The sequence below is a fragment of the Pseudorasbora parva genome, chromosome 12 (genome assembly GCF_024679245.1).
Source record: "Pseudorasbora parva isolate DD20220531a chromosome 12, ASM2467924v1, whole genome shotgun sequence".
Taxonomy (NCBI): Eukaryota; Metazoa; Chordata; class Actinopteri; order Cypriniformes; family Gobionidae; genus Pseudorasbora; species Pseudorasbora parva.
Window position 1 is genome coordinate 26,354,141 of NC_090183.1, and position 21,671 is coordinate 26,375,811.

The window sequence follows — 21,671 nt, forward strand, 5'->3', positions numbered from 1 at the left end:
CGACAACCAATATCAATATGAAAAACAAAAACAACTCACTTTGTTTTCCTCCACTCTCTTTACCTTACCCATCCGTTTCAGAATCTGTCTTTTAATGACAGTCTAAGGGCTCCCGTGTGTCCTTCTGTCACCGCCTCCTTCCACTCCCTTCATGCCCCCAGCCCTCCCATGCGGACAGAGACCCTGAACCAGCCTCTGAATCTCCAACAGATGCAGCAACCTCCAAGAGCCCCCAGCCCAATGCAGCAGGACACCATCAAGAACTCCCAATCCACCTACGCCTTCCCAGGTGCCACTTATATCCAGGCAGCAGGAGACTGCGGCCCCTCGTTTGTGTGTGTAGAGAGTAGTTCCTCTAGTGCACGGCCCTCCCAAAATGGCAATGAGGATAGTGAGGGAATAGGGGTGGGTGGTGTAAGCTTTGGCGCGAAAAAGGGTTTCCTCACACCTGAAGCGTTTGAGGCAGAGTTAATGCGTGTCCAACAGATGTCGTACCAGATTCCAATGGCCTGCACGCAGCTGCATGTTAGCGAAGAGTATATAGATGATGATCCAGCTGAAATCTCATTTTACGCCGGCGGTGCAGAAGCCTACTCTTATGGGTTTGACGAAGAAGGTCCTGACAGATTCGAATACGACGATAGAATCCCTGTGCAGCCTGCTACATATGCTCTCGGTCTTGAGGACCTTAACGGTAATGCTAACACGTACTCAGAGAGTGCCTTCGGCCGATCCGAGACCAGTTCTCTGGTTAATAACCGCTCTGAGTGTAGCTCACTGGATAACCTTCCTCTAGGTTCTGCCGGCGACTCGCTCTCGCTCGGCTTTGGAGGACCCGACTCCTCATCCTCCTTGCGTCTGCCTGGTTCCGAGAACCTCTCTGAAGCCAGTTCGATGGTTAACTTCCCTGCGTATTCGGTGCGTTCGGAAGACAGTTCGGCCATGCAGTTTAATGATCTGGTAGAGCAGCTGGAGCAGCTCAGCTATCCGCCCACAGCCACAGAGGGCTCGGCTGACGGCAGCTCCGATTCCGACTCCGACTGGGGGTCGGATGGAGGTCTGCCTCCAGATCATAACCTCTTCTTCAGCAACCCATTAGTGAGTGAGGCAGATTTAGACAGCTTCTTGCTGGAATGCCAAAATCTCAGGGCTCTAAGCATTGGGGAGCCCCCGCCAGGCCCCACCCATCTTAAAATGTAGCATGACCTCCATTAAATGGCAACAGTATTGGTGGTTTTTAATGCAGAACATAACCAAGCACTTAATTCTCCACCTCATCCTTATATAATCAGTACTTATAGTTTTGGCACTTCCTGTTAGCGCTTCAATCTACCACTTTCTCACGTGCCTTTCCAGTTTACTTCCTCTCTCACTCTCTCTTTGGTGTTAATTCATTCTGTGTTTTTGAATCATGTGCTGCAAGTTCTTGTAGGGTCGTGTGATTCATTTACATTTTTCGGATTATATAGTTCAATCATTGTATCTGTGTTTATCTTGACATTTAATCTCGGTATTCTGGATGGCTACAAGCTATAAGTTTTGCTGTGACCCTTTGAAGGGGAGAATTAAATGGATATATCACCTAGAATCGTGATATCCGTACCACATCTCCCCGAGTAAAGAACTTTCCAACTTCTCAAAGTGAACATCAAATCTATTGCATACAAAGTATTACGTTGTAAACATAAATAAATCAAAAGGAAATCTAAACAAAGGTTAGGTTTAGTTTTGACTCAATGATAAGCTTATCATATGTTCATTTGCAATTATTTTTGGGAAGTTCTTGTCCCTTTTAAAAGTTTTGACATAAAGGGGGTCCGAAAAAGTTAAAATATTCATTCCACCACTGTAGCGAATTGTCTGAAAAGGAAAGCTGAATATGAATATTGAATATGAGCAAGGAAAAAATACACATTACTAAGATAAGCTTTACATGCATACAGGTACTTTTACATCAGGATAACTGAGTCTATTCCAGTAATGAGCCACTCTACTCAGGGCTGTGATTTAATTAGCAGTGGAGCTGACAGCCATTGCTATCAAGAGCAAATTTGAGCCGAACTTATTTTTGTGTGTTCTCTCCACTCTGCCCCCTGCTGTTTAAATTTCAGACATGTATGCATCTCTTATCCTATTGACTATATGACTGCTTTTACACTGACAAACACTGGCACGGATTGGACCTTGTTGCATGTGTGTAAACGGAATGTCAAAAGCACTCTTTTGGTATCCAGTTCCAGCCATTTGTAAATTTCACTTTTAAAAAAAATGTGTTTTGACTTTATATATTTTTAACATTTGAGTAAGTTCCGATCTGTGCATGCTGCTTTGCAGTGTAAGCCTATGATGCCATATTTTTGTTGTAGAATATTGTAGCAATTAACCCACATTCTGCATTTAGAGAAATGTAGGAGCTTGCACAAGTTCAAAAGTTTGGGTCAGTAAGATTTTTTTTTTTCTCTGCTTTTTAAATAATTCTACATCGTAACCAATCTTACCCCTAAGTAAGATTCCAGCAATAAGCAATTTATCTGTCCACACCAGACACGGTGCGACTAGACAAAATTGATCAAAAATCACAGCCAATCCGATGAGCATGTGGGTCGGCACTTTTAATTCTTACACCATTTTAACACAGTTCAAAAATCATACTGAGGAACTGAAACAATCTTTTATTAGAATAGACTTGTTTGTTCACCTTAAGTTCACAGTTTCAACGTTCTTATTTCCTTTAATTTATTTTCAAGATCTAAGGTGAATTATCCCTTGTCGCTTTCTGTATGACTATAAAGGTCGTGCAAAATGATATTCAAACGTATATTAGATGCTTTTAACATTAAAGCATTTAAACAAATCCTGCGATTTATCATTATGATACTTTGTATGTTGTCGTACCAGTCATAAAATCACAGAGAAATAGAAACCATTTCTAAAATAGAATTGTTGTGTATAGCTGTCATGGCTGGTTAGGACAAACTGATTAACATAAAAAATATACATCCGGGGGAAAAAAAATACATGCATGTCAGGGAATTGTCATATCTGGTTAGGACACATTATTATGCTTACAATGACTGCATTTATTTGATTTAAAGATACCATAAAAACAGTAACGTTTTATTATTTAAAATATAACTTTTTTTTTTTTATTCTGTTATAAAATGTAATTTATTCCTTTGATGCCAAAGCTGAATTTTCAGGAACCATTACAGATTTGGTGCTCAAGAAACATTTCTTAATATCATCAGTGCTGAAAACCGTGCTGCTGAATATTTTTTTAGAAAGCATAATGCTTTTTTCAGGATACTTCAGTGAATGGATAGTTAATAGTTATTTGAAATAAAAATATTTTGTAATGGATGTCTTTTACTGTCACTTTTGATCAATTTGATGCAATAATAAAATTACAAAAAAAATGTTTTGCAAAAAAAAACATACTGACCCCAAACTTTTGGACAATCATGTTGATTTTTACTTTCATTAAAGAATGTAAGTGGTTGAGTATTGTAATGTGCTGTCAATACCACTGCTAAAAAAGTGAATGTAATCTAGAACTTCTTAACTTATCCTAACCTCACGCACAGTATGTATGCACATAGGAGCATGTAGAACTATAAAACCAGAGTCAAAGCTGTCCCTATCACAATAATGGTCTGATCATGTAAAAAGTTATCATCATAAACCGTATGAGCAGTTCTGACACATTTCTGTGAATGTAGTGAACATTTCTTACTTTAAGTTTAAGAACTATTTTGTTTTATACAAAATTGGTGAACTTGTTTTTTTTATATAAAATAGCTTCAGCAACATGATTCGGTGATTCAGGTATTATAAATCAGTGAAGTACTTTTTATTTTATTTTTTACTGTATTTTTTGTGTCTTTCTGGCTATATTCTCTCAATGATTTCTACTGCAGGTTTGCTTTTGGAGCACTTTGATTTGCTTTCGAGGCACTTGGACGTGTTCCTGAATCTTTTGTCTATGCTTATTACCTTTGGGTGTCTCCTTTGATTTAACTTGATCTTTAATTGCCTAATAACGCCTCACTTAATACATTCAAATAAATGGCGCTCCTAATAATAAGTATTACACAGTGCCTTAATAGGTAACATCAGCTCTGTGCAGTTGTGTTTTTGAATGACATCCAGACCGCATAAATGCTTTGGGTTTCTGTTCTGGGGTCTGGAGTGAATAACACTGTCTGAGTGCCATGAGTACATTGAGTTCTGTGAGCTCAAGATGAAACGCAGGCAGTGTCTTTATATTGATGTCATTTCCTCCTCTTTTCTTGAAATCCCATTTACTATCCTGCCATACTCCGCTTAACTTCACTATGTGATTCAGACTTTTCTGTCCTTTGCATTTTTTAGGCAGTTCCATTTAATGATTCAAATGCGTTACATTCGCTTTCTCAACCCCAGTATAGGTTATTCCCCTGTCAATACGCTGACTCTCCTGAATGACACTCAAAACTGAACTAAATTCCATTGAAGGTTTTTTTTGGTTTTCATTTGCTACTAAGGTGAACAATTTTGTAATACAGATTTTGTAGAACAACATTTAGTATTAACTATAAGAATTCATTCTCATTGTCATTTTGAGAGCAAGCGAAATATGGCCCGTTTAGTTTTTATTTGCATCCGATTTTAAACCACAGGAGCCTCTCTCTACTCCCACCAGCGAGGGCAGGCCTGGGCTGCTCTTAAACTCTGGGCAAGGTACCATTTGGCCATCCACCTAACAGTGCTTCCTTCACATCAGCTGAGTTCTCAGATCTCCCTTCATGGACACAATGACTTTGACTTTCTGTTTGTATTGACCATTATTATTATTATTATTTTTTGTGTTGCCAAAACTACTTTATCAAGTGACCTGTGAAGTCAAACTTAACATCGTATTATTTAACAAAGTAAATAACTGCAATTCAGGAATTTGGCCTGTTTTTACTTAAACATCACAAAGCGAGAATTAATGGATTCCCGTATTCTTAGGATGTGTGATCTTCTCTCATTTTATCCACAGTATTTGCTTTATGAGGGCTGTTATAGTTTAGATTTGAGTGTCCATTTAACACATAAAGCCACTTTATAAGACCTCTTTTATCTTTATGAAAACACTTTTTATTTAACTCAGGTCTTGTTTCTATCAAATGCGTCATCTCAAATCATGGATGTGTTCCCGTTACATGACCGTTCTGCCACTCTGTCCGTGGTCTATCAGTGTTTTAACTTCACACTGTCTCTGAAGAGCTTTTTTACATATCATGGATCATGATTATTATATTGTTATTAACCATTTATACGCTAGAACTTCATTTTAAAACGCATGCTTAACTCCTTTTTGATGGAAGATTCAGTCCTTAAGAAATGAAGTACACCATATTTTTTATCTCCCTAGATTGATATGCACACTTTAAATCTTGGCAGATAAATGTAGGTTTTTTTTTTTGTGTGTTCCTTGTAAAAGATGCAAAATAAACATTATTGGTAGGGAACATTTCTTACAATGTAGTATTGTAAAACCATTGTAACAAAGATCTAAAATGCAATTTTGTTTTTGGTATTTATAACAAACTACAAACCTTTTTTATGAGATTCAGTCCTGATGTTCAAGTGACCTGAACAGATTCGGTCCAATTAATTAGTGAAGTTAAAGAAGCTTGATTTATTTAAGTAAATCATACCGTTTATCTGGCTTTTCATACAAACACATGTAAAGTATTTCAAATAGTAATATTATTATTATACATTAAGTAATAATGAATCATATTACTGCATCAGAAACAATATTTTAGTGGGGTTTTTTTAAGGTTATATATTCTAAGTGCTTTAGGGGATTTAATAAGAGAGAACCTGACCAGATTTGCCTCAACTTTCTTTTCCTGACTTGTGCTTTGCTTTTTGCTTCCTCGGTATACATAATTTTGTAAATTTTAATTTGACATTAAGAGCTATTAATGCAAATAAAAGGTCCTTAATGTACTAATGTGAAAATAGTGTACTTATATGTGTGTGTACGTTTCATATATTTCCCTTTTGAAATAAAAAAAAATACTTTTGGGTAAGATTTCAGACTTTTTTTCTCCCCTTTTTTAAATTATTTCAAGTGAAACCAGTGGCAAAAACATCAACTACATCATCCCCTCTTGTGACCTGTGTCCATACCAAACCTTTTTTTAACCATGAAATGGTGTTCATTAAAATCTAGTTTTCTTAAACTGCTGAAATGTTTTTCTGGGGTTTTTTTGTTGAGGATTTGACCTTAATCGTTTTTTCAGGATTTGTGGTTTGTAGTTTTATTTTGATTGGTTTTATATTTAAGGAGCTATTCTTAATGGCATGGACCAGTGCCCACTGTCAACGACATCTTGAGCCACCTATTCATCATAATATCTTTGAGAGTTTATGGTGGAACACAGAGTCTTAGAGAAAAAACAGCTGATGGGCAAGAAAGTAGGAACACAATGTTTAGTTAATGTATAGCACCATAATGGCAGAGGCTGCAGGAGACCCGATGTCTGGCATCATTCTGATTCTTCTACCTATATGTTAGATGTTGCAAATGATCAATCGAGATCATGGGTATGGCACTGAAAGCTAACTTCTGTGTAGGATAATGTCCTGGTCTTTTATTACTAATTCAAGTAACTTAATTTGTTTAAGCTTGTACAAATCTTAAGAGTAAGTGGTTGCAAATATTGTACCAGCCAGCCGGACATAAATAAGCAAAATCCATAAACAGTGCCTAATGCTGAGACTATATCAGATGTCCATTTGCCTTCATGTGTTGATTCTTTGTTGACCCTGTGGTTCATTTACATTGTTGCATTTCAGAACTATTATAGGATTACTTAATTTATTTAATTACTTTTTATATTTTCAATGTTCACTTTATTTAAAGTTTGTCATTTTTAAGTGGCATTTTTAGTTTAATGTTATTGTTTTTGTTTAGTTTTTTCCTTTTTTTAGTACTTCAACCCATACTTATGATTTCTATTTTAAGTTTTTCATGTTTTATGTATATATTATATTATATTATATTATATTATATTATATTATATTATATTATATTATATTATATTATATTATATTATATTAATGGATGAATAGGTAGGATTTTTGTTGGTTTTATTTAATAGCAACACTGCTCTACATTATTCTTAACATATAAGTTCAGATAATAATTTTTCACTCTCATTGTTTAGTTACATATAAGTTACTAAATAGGTTAAAAGGTTTTACAGTGGGAGTGAATTAAATTCTGTTCTTTGTGTCTATATATTTAAATGTTCTTTTACATTTATGAGCAACAGATAATGATTGTATTAATGTGTACACAAAGTGCATATAAAATATTGTTTATGATCACTTCATGCAATAGCTCAGGACAGATGTTGTTTTTGCTGTAACTTTAAGTTGCTAGTTAACACAGTTCTGACACAGACGTTTCTCATCTATAGTTTATAACCATAATGAACTATCATTTGGATTTGATACAAAATGGGAAAATACAAACAATCTAGCACAAGTCTTTCTGTTGTTTTAGAGTCTCAGATACACTTCTTATGCTACATTCCACAGCCTCGATCTAGTGTAGAGCGCTGTTTGCTTAGGCTGGTTGCCAAACCCCGGCTCCAGACCCCCTCTATCCCTCCCCTCTTCTCCTATGTCATCCCCGCTGGGACACTCCAGTTAAACTGTAAACCACTGCCGGCTCACCAGCCCAGCAGTATTGCTGATAATCCCTTGCAGGAATTATTTCCGGGTCGTAAAGCCACCTTTTTCTATCTGGAGTTCCTTGTTTATGCCCAGCCTCTACATTCTTGTTTTCCCCCGTGAGCTGCTCCTCTTTGAGGAAGAAACCATTTCCCCCCTTCTCGCATTTGTCACTCTTTAAATAGGCGTAGTGCTATCTAGCTTTTGTTTTCAGGTTTCTTATCTTATTTATTTATTTTTTTTTTAACTAATTTTATTAAATAATCTGTGGTAAAGGAAATGTATGTGATTTTTCTCTCATAGGTGTTTTAAGTGTGTGAAAGTGTGGGAACGGCCATATGTCCTGGTATATTATATCATTTGATGTTCTGCTTTGTCCAAATAGCAAAAGTATATGGCTCTGTTGTTGACCAAATATTTCCTCAAATTTGCCATGTTATATTAAAGCACTTTAAATCGCCTGTTTGATCTGTCAGATTCAGGGCAAGTTGACAGGCTTACTGAATGAGCATGAAGAATGCCCTGTGTTGTTTTTATTGCATTTGCAGTTTATAGCTTGTTCCTAGTGGTTGCCAGCATGTTAAGGGCAGGGGCATAACCACCATATGCATTGAGGCAAGACGCACAGCGGTCTAACAACGCTCTTCAATGTTAAATTGATGGCCAATCAGATCAAAGAAGGCGGGGCTTAATGTTGACATTGAAGACAAGTGTGAATTCTAGTGGAAATTTTTTAGTTTTTACAATATACTATGTGTTTTTAGTAAGATATGTTACAAGTATACAAGTAAGATATAAGTAGCAAAATATTTAATATTTGACCACTGTATTACGCTGGATAGGTTTAACGGCCCACAGTAACATGCAGTGATGCAAACTACTCAATCTCGACTCTTATTCTCTTATTCTACTCAATCTTTTTTTTTTTTTACTTTGAACTCTCTCCCAAATTGAAGACATTGTTACTACCTTGGTTGATAGGTGTTAACTAAGTGGTTACTATTTACATCTTTATTTTTATTACTATTAAATAGTCAATGAACTCCCAAACGTATATTATTGGCTGTTTTATTATCGTTATTTTTATTATGCGTGTGGTCTTAACAGTTTGATCTCCCTCTCTTTTTCCATCCCATAGACTCACTGACAGCCATTGACAGCCCAAAGCTGTCTCCCTTCAATGCCAAGGGTCCTCTGTGTCTGTCGCCCTCCTTCCAGATGTCCACCCTCAGTCTTCCCGGCCAGGCACCCTCGCCCCTACAGAGTCCCATCTTGAATGAGGTGGGCACTGCCAGACTAGAGGAAGACGAAGAGGGCAGGAGGAAGGTACACTGATCGCATGCCAACCTGTCCAGGCCTTAATAAGAGCTGAAAAAGCTCAGGGCATGCTTAGGTTTGATTTACAAGTTTGAGGAAATGTGAGAGAACCATTTGGCTTGCATAGTCTTTGATAGGACATGATAGATTGTAGGTTATGACAACGACCCTGTGATTTGTGGGGTGATTAAGGAGCTTTTTCAGCTTTCTGCTAGGTGTGCACAACTAACCTAAAATACCCTGCCTTCAAAAAATTTCTCTTCAAATATAACTTGAATACTAACTTGAATTATTGGCAAGTTAATTGAAGTTTAGTTGAAATGAGTTCTAGTTTCTGTGTTAATGCCTTGGTCCTAACTTCTCATTTCATAACAATTCTATGTTCTGTGTTTAAGGTTGACTTCTATGTTTATTTCTGTGTTAAGGTCTTTGTTCTAAGTTCTACACTAACTTCTATGTTCTAAAATGTGAACCCTGGTTTCACAAACAAGGCTTAAGCTAGTCCAAGACTTAAGTCCATGTTTGAGCTGTTTTAACTGAAAGCAACTTGCACTGATATATCTTAAAACATATCAGTGTCATTGTTTTGTCTCAAGATGCACACCAGTATTGTTTTTTTTTTTTCTAAGGCACGTTTATAAAAGCTACTTAAATGTCCTAATTGAACGAAGGCCTAACCCTGGTTTAATGTAAGCCCTGTTTGTGAAACCTGGCCAATAAGTTCTACATTTATTTCAAAGATACATGTTTAGGTTTTAAATTAACTTAAAGTTCTAAGCTATGTTCATTTCTAGTCCGTTTCGGGCTAACTTTAACATTAATTTCATTGATACGTTATGTTTTGCATTACCTTTTTTAATTTCTAAACTTTGCTAATTTAAGTAAAATTCTAGGTTCTTCTTAGAGGTTGACTTCTGACATCTTTCTGGGTTTATGTTCTAAGTTCTATTTTATAAATGTTTTATATGTTTGAGGTTACATTCTAAATTAGTTTCTGTTAACTTCTGAGTTCTAAGTTTGAGGTCTACATTAACTTCTAGGTTCTACATTAACTTCTAGGTTCTGAATTAATTTAAGTTCTAAGTCTAAGATGTTAACTTTAAAGTTAAGTTATTGGTTTCATGTTCTACATTACCTTTGAACAAAATAATGTTCTAGTTCTACATTTTAATATTATATCATAGAGCTTTAATTATTTAAATTATAAATTATGCTTTAATTTTTTAGAGATATCCTACTGACAAAGCCTACTTCATTGCTAAAGAGATTCTGACAACAGAGCGGACTTACCTAAAGGATCTGGAGGTCATCACAGTGGTGAGCAAACCTGTCTATGCCTGTGACTCATGAGTATAACAAGTTTAGTGTGTGGGGCTTGCCAGGAGAAGAGTGCTGTGGAGTCTGTACAATGTATACTGTATGTTCTGTCAATTAGGAGGGCTGTGAATCTTTTTCTTTTGCTGTGTTCTGGCTTTGAACTATCTAATCATTGGTGTGTGTGTGTGTGTGTGTGTGTCCCTTCAGTGGTTCCGCAGTGCAGTGATTAAAGAGAACGCAATGCCTGAGGGTCTCATGACCCTCCTGTTCTCCAACATTGACCCCATATATGAGTTCCACAGAGGCTTTCTCAAAGAAATTGAACAAAGGCTGGCTTTCTGGTACTTGTCCTTCTCATTTTTATCACAATGTAACCTGTTGCCTTAAATGTTGATGATCTTCACATGTTTGCAGGGAGGGGCGTTCTAACGCCCATGTAAAAGGAGATTACCAACGAATTGGAGATGTAATGCTGCGCAACATGTGTGCTCTGAAGGTAAGGTTATAATTTGGTTCTACAAACAAGAACAACTTTGGGAGTTTATACAAAAAATCTAAGATAAACTCAAAGATCATCCATAATGTAAGATTGTATTTACTTATGTTGTGGTTGTTTCCTTCATATCCTCAGGAGTTCACAGGCTTCCTCCAGAAGCATGATGAGGTGTTAACAGAGCTTGAGAAAGCCACAAAGCGTGTGAAGAAATTGGAGACTGTGTATAAGGAGTTTGAGCTACAGAAGGTGTGCTACTTACCTCTCAACACCTTCCTGCTGAAGCCCATCCAGAGACTCATGCACTACAAACTCATCCTAGAGCGTCTGTGTAAGCATTACGCCCCCCAGCACAGAGACTACGATGACTGCAAAGGTGGGCCTGCTCCCAGATAAATCTCAAATGTTTTTTTGTTTTTAAAAAAAATCTGAGGATGATAATAAACTCATACATGATCAATTTCTGCAGAGGCCTTGAAAGAAGTTGCAGAGATCGCTGCTCAGCTGCAGAGCAGTCTTATTCGACTGGAGAACTTTCAGAAGCTGACAGAACTACAAAGGGATCTGATTGGCATTGAGAACCTTACGGCTCCAGGAAGAGTGAGTAGTTACCTTGTACATGACGTGTTGTGTTGTGTGGTGTGGTGTGGTGTGGTGTGGTGTGGTGTGGTGTGGTGTGGTGTGGTGTGGTGTGGTGTGGTGTGGTGTGGTGTGGTGTGGTGTGGTGTGGTGTTTTGTCAAAGCGGTGTGGGTGCATTGTTGTACGGAACATCCCCTTTCAAGGCAGAAGCAACTTCGTTATGAGCCATTTACACTATTGTAATGGTCAGATGTTTACTAAGTATTGGGCCTTATGAAATCCATTTCAGCCCCCCAAATTCAGTTTTCCGTTTAATTTTTTGGGATACCGTCTTAATAGTTAAATAAAATTGTAATAATCAAAAAGCATTACTAATTAATTGAAATCATGAAACTTAGACTATTCAACTTAAATTTATGAAAAGTGTATGTTTTAGGCCCTATGAAATGTTTTTTTCCCTTAAAATTCTGTTTTACCAAATTCCAGTTTTTTTGTTTGTTTGTTTTTAATGGTTTAATTCAGGGCTATTCAAATCTTACCCTGGAGGGCCAATGCACTGCAGAGTTTAGCTCCAACCCTAATCAAACACACCTGAACATGCTAATCATTGTCTTCAGGATCATTAGAAAATCACAGGTGGGTGTGTTTGATCAGGGTTGGAGCTAAACTCTGCAGCGCATTGGCCCTCCAGGGTAAGATTTGAATAGCCCTGGTTTAATTAAACTTGTATTATCAAAAGGCATGTCTAATTAATTGAATTCTTTAAAAAAAAAAAATTTATTAATTAATTTCTTCAGAAATTCTGGGTTGTGTATTTAAATTTTCTGGCAATCAAATGAAGGCATAAAACATTAATTTAATGGTAAAGCCTGTGCTGCTGATATCGTGACTGATAAACTGAATCCATTCTCTACTAATTCTCTGGGCGTGCAAGGTAGAGGAAGGGGAGTAAACCTTTCCTGGTATGATGTCATAACAGGAGAATTCAAGATCAGCTCGTCTGGGCTCTCATTTTCTCAAAGGCAGAGAAAGACAGCCAGAACTCGGTTTACACCGGTCAATATTTCTAGCCTCTTGGGGACAATATTCAGGCTAGGGGAACTCATATGAATGTTAAAAAACCTCATAAAATTAAAATGTCATGCCATGGGACCTTTAAAATGTAGATACAGCGCTTGGCTTAAACTTTGTAAATGTAAAAGTCTTTAAGATAAATCTATAAGCTAGAAGATAATGTTTCAAAGTATGTAAGAGGGTTAGGTTACCCAAAATGCTGCATTTATGTTGCCCATTCACTGTCAAAGTTATGTCCCCTCAATACAAACACTCATTGTGCTCAATCTATGGGATGATTTTAGACTCAAAATGATTAATACATTCACGCACAGTTATCCATGAACGTTTTACTATCCACAAACAAATGCCTTTCAACTTGTATGTGCAAAAAACAGACTTGCATGAATGTGCTGCAGTTTGTATAAATAGAGACATTTTTGTGAATGCAAATGTTTTATTTTGCATTTGTGTGTCATCATTTGCGCATGCAACAAAGAAGATGTGCATTTGTGGATCATGTGACACGCATGCATTAATTGGCGTCTTTTCTGCATTGATCTCATTTGATTCATTTGGATTTTGACTTTCATTTCGCGTTTTCAAGCACTTCACAACCCACACACAAACAACAACCAGTGAATATGATTGTTTTAATATTGTTTTACTGCATTAAGCCACATTAAGCGTTTTCTTTTATAATAGGCTCTTAGCCTACTGTACAGATAAGAGCCTAGAATATGAATACGATGCACAAAGTTTCACGCATTTTAATTCCTCCCTCAGAAAGAAAACACTTAACGTGAAACTCCCCAGTTTTGCTCATATTTCTAGGCTTCTTTTTATCTGCTATTAATAAGGTAGGCTATGTAGGCTTACGGAGTTTGGTCTTTTAATAGCACTGTCTTACGCCAAGTTGAGCCTTATCTTTATAGCGGGTTTCTTGGAAAGGCTTAACATAAAACTTTATTCTGGGCTCCTCTGTTTTTATGTAGTTATATATGCTACAAAGCTAGCCTATTCTTTATTAGTGATATATGTACAGAAATTGTTCTTTTAATATCACTGACTAATTAAGCCACATTAAGTGCAATAAAGTGCAAATAATAAATAATCAATAAAGTGCAGTAAGACAATGATATTAAAACTTAGGCCTTCATTGAAGATGCGCTATATTGCATATTAAGCATTTTATAATTGTTTTCTATGGGATAAAAATATTGTGATAAAAAATGTTGTCTTCATAACCAGATTTAATCTGCCTGCCTACACAAAGTATGCGTTATTAATACCTTTTTAATGTTAGCCTACTGTTAAGCGATTCCTCGTCTTCATAACGAGGATTGGAAACATTAAGCATTATAAAGGCAGATGAGCGTTACAGTGCGGGTGTCTGTTTTGGCAGGATACCGCCATCTAGTGGTAGCAGGTTTTCTTCGACAAGCTGTGTGTGGATCGTGCAAGGCCAAACTGGCGAAATGAAAGTCTCAAAATCCAAATGAATCAAATAGGATCGACTCGGAAACGAGTCCATGAATGCACACGCGTCACCGGATCCACACATGCACATCTTACTCCTTGCACGCACAAATTCTGGCCAACATTAATACAGAATTTTTGTATTCACAGTTATGTCTCTATTTGTACAAAATGCTGCACATTCATATATATCTGGATTTTGCACACACAAGTGGTAAAGTATTAGTTTAAATATAGAAATGCACATTTGGTTTTTGTGCATACATTAATACTCAGCACCAGGCATATTCACTGGTTGTTGTTTGTGTGTGGGTTGTGAAATGCTTGAAAACGCGAAATGAAAGTCTCAAAATCCAAATGAATCAAATGAGATCAATGCAGAAAAGACGCCAATTAATGCACGCGTGTCACATGATCCACAAAAGCACATCTTCTTTGTTGCATGCGCAAATGATGACACAAATGATTACACAAATGCAAAATAAAACATTTGCATTCACAAAAATGTCTCTATTTATACAAACTGCAGCACATTCATGCAAGTCTGTTTTTTGCACATACAAGTTGAAAGGCATTTGTTTGTGTATAGTAAAACGTTCATGGATAACTGTGCGTGAATGTATTAATCATTTTGAGTCTAAAATCATCCCATATCAATCACTGCATTGTCTCATTGCTCGTCCCTCAGATTTGTGGTACACCCCTGGCAGGATGATAGTAATGTAGTGGTTAGGACTCTGAACCATACTGCAAACATCATAGATTCAGTCTCACAAATAAGCATCTTACAAAATGAAGAATTCCTGAGAATCAAGGAAACTGGAGTGGCAGTTTTCTGCATAATAATTCATTACAGTAATTAGTTTTAATAAAATCTCAAAGTACTGTGAATGGCAATTACATTTGTTTCCTGCTTTTCCTCCAGGAATTTGTCAGAGAAGGTTGTCTTTACAAGCTCACCAAGAAGGGTCTGCAGCAGAGGATGTTTTTTCTTGTAAGATTGAACTTTTTGTCTGTTTTGGTGGTTTTTGATGTAACTTTTATCTGTGCTGACCAAAAAATTTGTATTCAAGTTTTCAGACATGCTGCTGTACACAAGTAAAGGGGTGACTGCAACCAATCAGTTCAAAGTTCATGGACAGCTTCCTCTGCATGGGATGATTGTGAGTATTCCCAGGAATTATATTTGGAATGGAATGCTCACAAACTGCATACTGTATACAATAGACTTATATACTGTGGAAAAGTATGCATTATGCAGTGATACACATTTCAACAGTTATATACTATTCAACACATTGTAACACAATCTCATGTCATGTTCAGTTCTGCAAATGACGTTCAGTTAGGGCTGGGAGTCAATCCCAAAAAGAACAGATTCAGAGGGCTTGAGAATCGAGTCATCTTCAAAAGTTGAATCAACTCAACTAAAGATTACATGACAAAGAATGTGTCCGAAATCGGATACTGTCTGAGTAGGTAATACATTTGACGTGCGTGTGTGTGTGTGTGTGTGTTTGTATGCATACCACATCCTTGTTGCCTTTGTGATTTTGACCTGCTGCTTCAGTTGTATCGCTTACCTGCCATTGGTGAAAGCTTTCCTGTGGCCTCATAGGATAGTAAAGTGTTCATCGACTGTGCATTTCCAACAGAAGTAGTAGGTCAGCCAGGGGCTTTTTTTTCCTGGTCTTTTTTTTTTGTTCCTTTTTCAAATACTGTACATTTGGGCATACTATTCTAGTTTTTCACATGTAGTTGGGAAGTAAGCAATATAAGATGCATTGAGTGTCTATTCATTTGATTCATCCCAGTTACTCAAATCTTTTGATTCAGTTTAGCAGTAATTCATTTGGTGACTCTTTCTGTGCATATTACACAGTTAGTTACTAGTAAGTGTTTAAGTTTTTAACTCATTCACTAAACTGATAAAGTTCATGACATTACAGAACTAATTGTAATATGCTTGTTTTAAAGAGATGGCAGCTAAATCAATCATAATTACTTGACTGATCAATGTGACTGTTTTTTCTGTAACACTATTTTTACCCACATGCCCTGCAAAAAGTACACACATTTCAGCTTAGTTTTACTCAGTTGAATCTTTATCACATCAATAACTCTCATCTCTCTTGTCTGAAAAGCCCTTTTGATAAATGACATTGTCAAACAGTCTGCACAAGTGCTATGCTGAGAGGATTTGCCCATCTTTAAACATGAGAAGAGGACTCTCTCAGTAACATGGTGCTTTAAAGCGAAGTTATAATTAATGGGACTAGCTGGGTTTCTCTCTGATGAAAGTACACAGGCAGACGGTGATAAATTACGTTTACACTGGCTTTTTCTCTATGCATCTGCACTGTCTCAAATCTTAGCTTTGTTTTCGTAGAGTAGTGATCTTTCAGGCCGTATTTGCATTATCTAATGTTAACTAACTCTGTCCTGGCCCACAATTCATACAAGACAAGATGTTCATAAAGTCATTTACAAGGTCTTTTTACAAGTGTTAGGGGCTCTCATTTGGAGGAGGGGAGTATTCGGTGTTATTTTCCACCTGATTCTCAGCAAGGGTACATTTATAAATGTTTTACGGTCACTTTTGATAATTTTAATGTTAAAAAAATATTCATATTCAAATAAATGCTGATCTTTTGAACTTTCTATTCATAAAAGAATCTTTAAAAAATGTGACCACGGAATTTTTATTAAGCAGCTCAACTATTTTCTAAAATTGATAATAAAAAGAAATGTTTCTTGAGCACCAAAACAGCATATTAAAATGATTTCTGAAGGATGGTGTGACACTGAAGACTAGAGTAAGGGCTGCTGAAATTCAGCTTTGTCACAACATGAGATTTGACATTTTTGACATTTCATTTCAAAATATATTACCATAGTTATTTTAAATTGTAATATTTCACAATAATACTGCTTGTACTGTATTTTTTAATCAATGCAGCCTTGACATAAGAGACTTAAAAATATAAAGTTTTACTAACGCCAAACCTTTGTAACGGCAGTATATATTACCAAATGAGAAACATATTTACAATACATACTGTTACAATGGCCTTGTCTGTGCTTCGCTCCTGCCCGCAGCTCATTGTGCTGGATGCTCCGGTGAGTATGAAGAAAATCCCCCAATCCCAAACAACACCTCTGCCCACAACATTTGCACTTCCCTCTCGCTTCTTTCTGCTATCCCTTCCCGGCATCATTAGAAATGAGGATTATTAGTGGTCAGGATGTTAACATGTAGTAGATTATTGACATGTATTGCTATGGGATTAGTCACATGATGCCATAGATTGCTTGTTGTGCAGATCCCTTTGGTTTGACTGGGAGGCCTGTCTCTAGACTGTGTGTTTAAATGTTTTGCAGGTGGAGGAGAGTGAGAATGAGTGGTCTGTCCCTCACTGTTTCACCATATATTCTGCTCAGCGGACCATTGTGGTGGCAGCCAGGTGAGACAGAGAGCATGTGAAGGAGAGTTCAGTACAGCTTTCGCAATGCGTTCAACTGAGCTTTTGGGAATCATAATGAATGTAATGATTTGGGTTTTGATTCCTTAATTATTTTATTTACAGTTCCGTTAACATTTTTTGGAAATGCACTAGCCTTAGCAGCCTGTTGAATTAAGTTTATATTTCACAGTAATGCCAAATACATTTGCATAATTAGTTTTTTTATTTTTTTATTTTTTTACATATGAATTAATTTATATATTTATACAATTCTTTGGAGGAAACTGGTTGTTGTTATATATCCTAAATTAATACTTGGTAACAAAAATTGGTAACACTTTACAATAAGGTTTCATTAGTTAACATTAAATAATAATGAGCTTCAGTGAGTTAATTTCTATATTATTAAAAACTGGCCAAATTTAAGATGTTTCTAATACATATTTTGCATAATTGCAGAGGTTCAGTTTTTTAATCAATCTTTAATATTAAGTCTACACTTAACCCTAATATCTTTTTATGAAACGTATATTATTATATATATTATTATATACGTATATTAAACGTATATTAACTATATTATATATTATTTTATTAGAAATTCTGTTCTTCTGATCAGAAAAGAATCCTTAAAAAACATATCATACAACATATTTGATTTCTGAAGCATCATGTGACCTGAAGACTAAAGTAATGGCTGTTGAATATCCAGGTTTATACACGGATAAATTATTTTCAAATGAGTTATTTTGTATGTAGTTATAATTGTAATTTTACGATATTACAATTTAATGCAGCCTTGGTGAGCATAGATTTATTTCAAAAACATAAAAACATTTTTTTTTTTTACTAAGACGGCAAACTTTTAAACTTCATATAATATTACTTTATTATGTCTTATGTTTATATTTCAGTAAGTCTATTTCTCTCCTCCACAGCTCCAAAGTAGAGATGAACAAATGGATCGAAGATCTGAACATGGCTATTGAGATGTCAAAGAAATGTCAGGAAAAATCAGATCTTCTGTTGGACCCAAGCCTGTGCGATCGCTCCAACAGTAAGTCCCTCAATCCTGCCTGAGGCGTACACCTCCATGTCCACACGTGTGTAGGTCGTGATGTGTTTTTATCCCTTAGCCTCCTTATCACTGATCCTGAAGTAGATGTAAACCCCACCCCTTCCAATTGCCCCTCCCCTCTCTCCCCACTCTGCTCCTTTCCTCCTCTCCCTCTGCACAATCATAAGGATCATCAGATGAGATGTCTCTGGAGCAGGAGTCAGAGGATGACATGAACTCCTCCCGCTGCTCTCTGGACAAGCAGAGCCACCACAGGGCCAACACCACCATGCATGTGTGCTGGCACCGCAACACCAGCGTCTCTATGTCTGACCACAGCCTAGCTGTAGAGGTAGCACACACACACAAAGCCTGATTGTGGAGGTCTTGGAATATAATTTGCAATGTACAAATGAAGGAACGTGACTCTAGCATGTGTTTGGGTTGATCTTACAAAGAAATGTGTGGATCATTTCACCCCAAAATCATAAGAACCAAATATTTTGGATGAAAAAGCAGCGCATTTTAGGACCATTAAGACCAAATTTGTTTGTTCGTTTATCAGTCATGCTATTACATTTTTAGTATTTTTGTCAGCTATTGAACATTTCTACCTAGAATTGTCGGTACTCTAATGCAAAAAATTCTTCCTCTCCAAACAAAATTTTTTGCTAATGCAGTTCAACAAATATACTATAATGGCTTCATGTTTAAATAGATTTATTTATTTGTTTGGTTTTATTTTAGTTTATAATTTTTTTTACAATTTGATCATAAATAAGTTCAGTACATATTTTATTATTATTATTATTATTATTATTATTATTATTATATCAGCTATGCACATTTCCACTCACAATATTCAGTTCATTTCTTGCTAATTTAGTACAACAAATACTATCATGTTTTATGTTAATCATAAATAGCTTAAATTAATTGTTTAAATGTTAAATTAATTATTTTAACTAATGAGAATCTTGATATTGAATTCACCCGTTTAGAGCTTCACAGAGACAGACATGCCCACACACATGCAGACCAAATTTGCACACACTTGAATATATGGTTTACAGCGACTCTCCATTAGCACAATGACTTTTATACTGTAAAAACTGTATAGTCTATCCCTCTACAGTATTCCTACCAGCCTATCACAGAAAACCTTTGCCATTTTTTTTATAATAAAAAAAAAAAAAAACACTTTAGTTTTTTTAAAGCCATTTTATGTGACCTCATAAGTGTCCTTTTAACACCAATAGCATTGTATACATTTGTGTCCTCGTAAACCACATATACAAGTACACGCACACACATACACATCTCTGAGCCTGGCTGTTAAGGTCTGGACTGCAACTGAAGCTTGTGGATGAGGGGCAAAGACTCTTGGATCTTTTTTTGTGTGTGTGTGTGTGTGTCTCTCCCTTCTTTACCTCCATTTTCCAGTTACACCAAGTCCTGTAGCTTCTCCACCTCCCCCTTCCATGTTTTTAATTTGGCAACATTTTTCCTCTCTATTTGTTCATCTCTCATCTGTGTTAACAGTAACTGCTTTTTGAAATTAAAGTGACTTAATTTAATGAACATTTTCAAGGCTGCTAATTTTTGCTACAATTTCCTTTCTAAGAATTTTTGGTCTGTCATTTTTCTCCCACTCAGGGATTGAAAGCTAACATTCTAACACACTTCTGTTCTTCTTCTCTTTTGCTCCTTGTTGCCCTTTTTGTCTTCACCACTTTCTCTCCACCACATTATCTGTCCTCCTTCCTGTTTACATCTATTCCTGTGCCTGTGCTCTGTTTGCCTGCCTGCCTGCTCTCAGTATTCAGTTCTCCAGCCGTCTCTCCAGAGCTCCCCCCTCGGTACCTGCTCGGTCAGGGCCAGAGACCCAACACCATCACACATGTGTGCTGGTACAGAAACCAGAACCTTTCTCTCAATGACTACCTGCGCATGAACCAGGTACCAGTGCGGTTAAAACCCCTCCAGTAATAGTCATCTTAGAGATTTAAGGAACATTTGAGGTCAACCTTCACCTGAAGATAAACAATTCACAAATAAAAATACAGTGATCCTCAATTATCAAAATCCATTTTGCCTCATTTTTCATGGTTTTTACATCATGCTTCATGTTTTATTAATTCGTTCAAATACCTCTGGAATGTAAGCAAGAGGGTCACCAGCCATTAAATAAAGCCAAACTGCTTGAATGTTTTTGCCAGGAGTGGTATAAAGTCGCCCAATATCAATGTGACCGACATAGGGAGCATGCCAAGACGCATGAAAGCTGTGATTGGAAATCAAGGTTATGCCATCAAATATTGATTTCTGAACTCTTCCTAGATTAAAACATTAGTATTGTTTTTTGGTGCTTAAAATTGTTTTCTTTGCATTATTCGAGCTCTGAAAACATATTTTCAACATATATCATATTATATATGATGAACATGTATATCAACATATTTTTCATTATTTTGACCAGTTGTCAGTTTCTGCTCAATAATTCTCTAAATGATAATACAGGTCCTTCTAAAAAATTAGCATATTGTGATAGTTAATTATTTTCCATAATGTAATGATAAAAATTAAACTTTCATATATTTTAGATTGATTGCACACCTTTTATTGTTTTAATACTGATGATTTTGGCATACAGCTCATGAAAACCCAAAACTCCTATCTCAAAAAATTTGCATTTTTCATCCGACCAATAAAAGAAAAGTGTTTTTAATACAAAAAATGTCAACCTTCAAATAATTATGTTCAGTTATGCACTCAATACTTGGTCGGGAATCCTTTTGCAGAAATGACTGCTTCAATGCGGCGTGGCATGGAGGCGATCAGCCTGTGGCACTGCTGAGGTGTTATGGAGGCCCAGGATGATTCGATAGCGGCCTTAAAGGACAACTCCAGTGAGAAATGAACCTAGGGGGAATTAACAGATGGTTACAGAGTAGATCGTTCTTTGGGATGCGTTTTCATGGAAATTGAATGTAAAGAGTTTTATCTTTAAAAACAGATTAGCTTATAGCGCTTGCCTATGGGGCACAGGGTAGACACAGGGTAGTAAAATTAAATCGCTAGTTAATACCACTAACAAGGCTAAAAATAGCCTCACACTAACACAGCAGCATAATGAGGGTCCCTACATGCAAACCGAAGCATTGAGAACTTTGTAAGAGTACAAACAGTTTAATA

The 21,671-nt window shown here is 36.4% G+C and overlaps 1 protein-coding gene across 4 annotated transcripts in view; it reads left to right on the forward strand.

Moving 5' to 3' along the window:
- farp2 (FERM, RhoGEF and pleckstrin domain protein 2) overlaps positions 1–21,671 on the forward strand; it is an 84,896-nt gene that overhangs the window by 56,214 nt on the left and 7,011 nt on the right. The window contains exons 13-25 of one of the 4 annotated variants that reach the window (XM_067459569.1): positions 82–289; positions 8,855–9,042; positions 10,261–10,350; positions 10,558–10,691; positions 10,765–10,846; positions 10,982–11,219; positions 11,313–11,443; positions 14,881–14,949; positions 15,029–15,118; positions 17,337–17,419; positions 18,358–18,476; positions 18,665–18,828; positions 20,296–20,435. In XM_067459569.1, the coding sequence (XP_067315670.1) occupies positions 82–289; positions 8,855–9,042; positions 10,261–10,350; positions 10,558–10,691; positions 10,765–10,846; positions 10,982–11,219; positions 11,313–11,443; positions 14,881–14,949; positions 15,029–15,118; positions 17,337–17,419; positions 18,358–18,476; positions 18,665–18,828; positions 20,296–20,430 (1,731 nt within the window). In that variant the 3' untranslated portion in view covers positions 20,431–20,435. The remainder of the gene's footprint in view (positions 1–81; positions 290–8,854; positions 9,043–10,260; positions 10,351–10,557; positions 10,692–10,764; positions 10,847–10,981; positions 11,220–11,312; positions 11,444–14,880; positions 14,950–15,028; positions 15,119–17,336; positions 17,420–18,357; positions 18,477–18,664; positions 18,829–20,295; positions 20,436–21,671) is intronic. The other 3 variants (XM_067459566.1, XM_067459567.1, XM_067459568.1) reach the window with 3 other exon arrangements.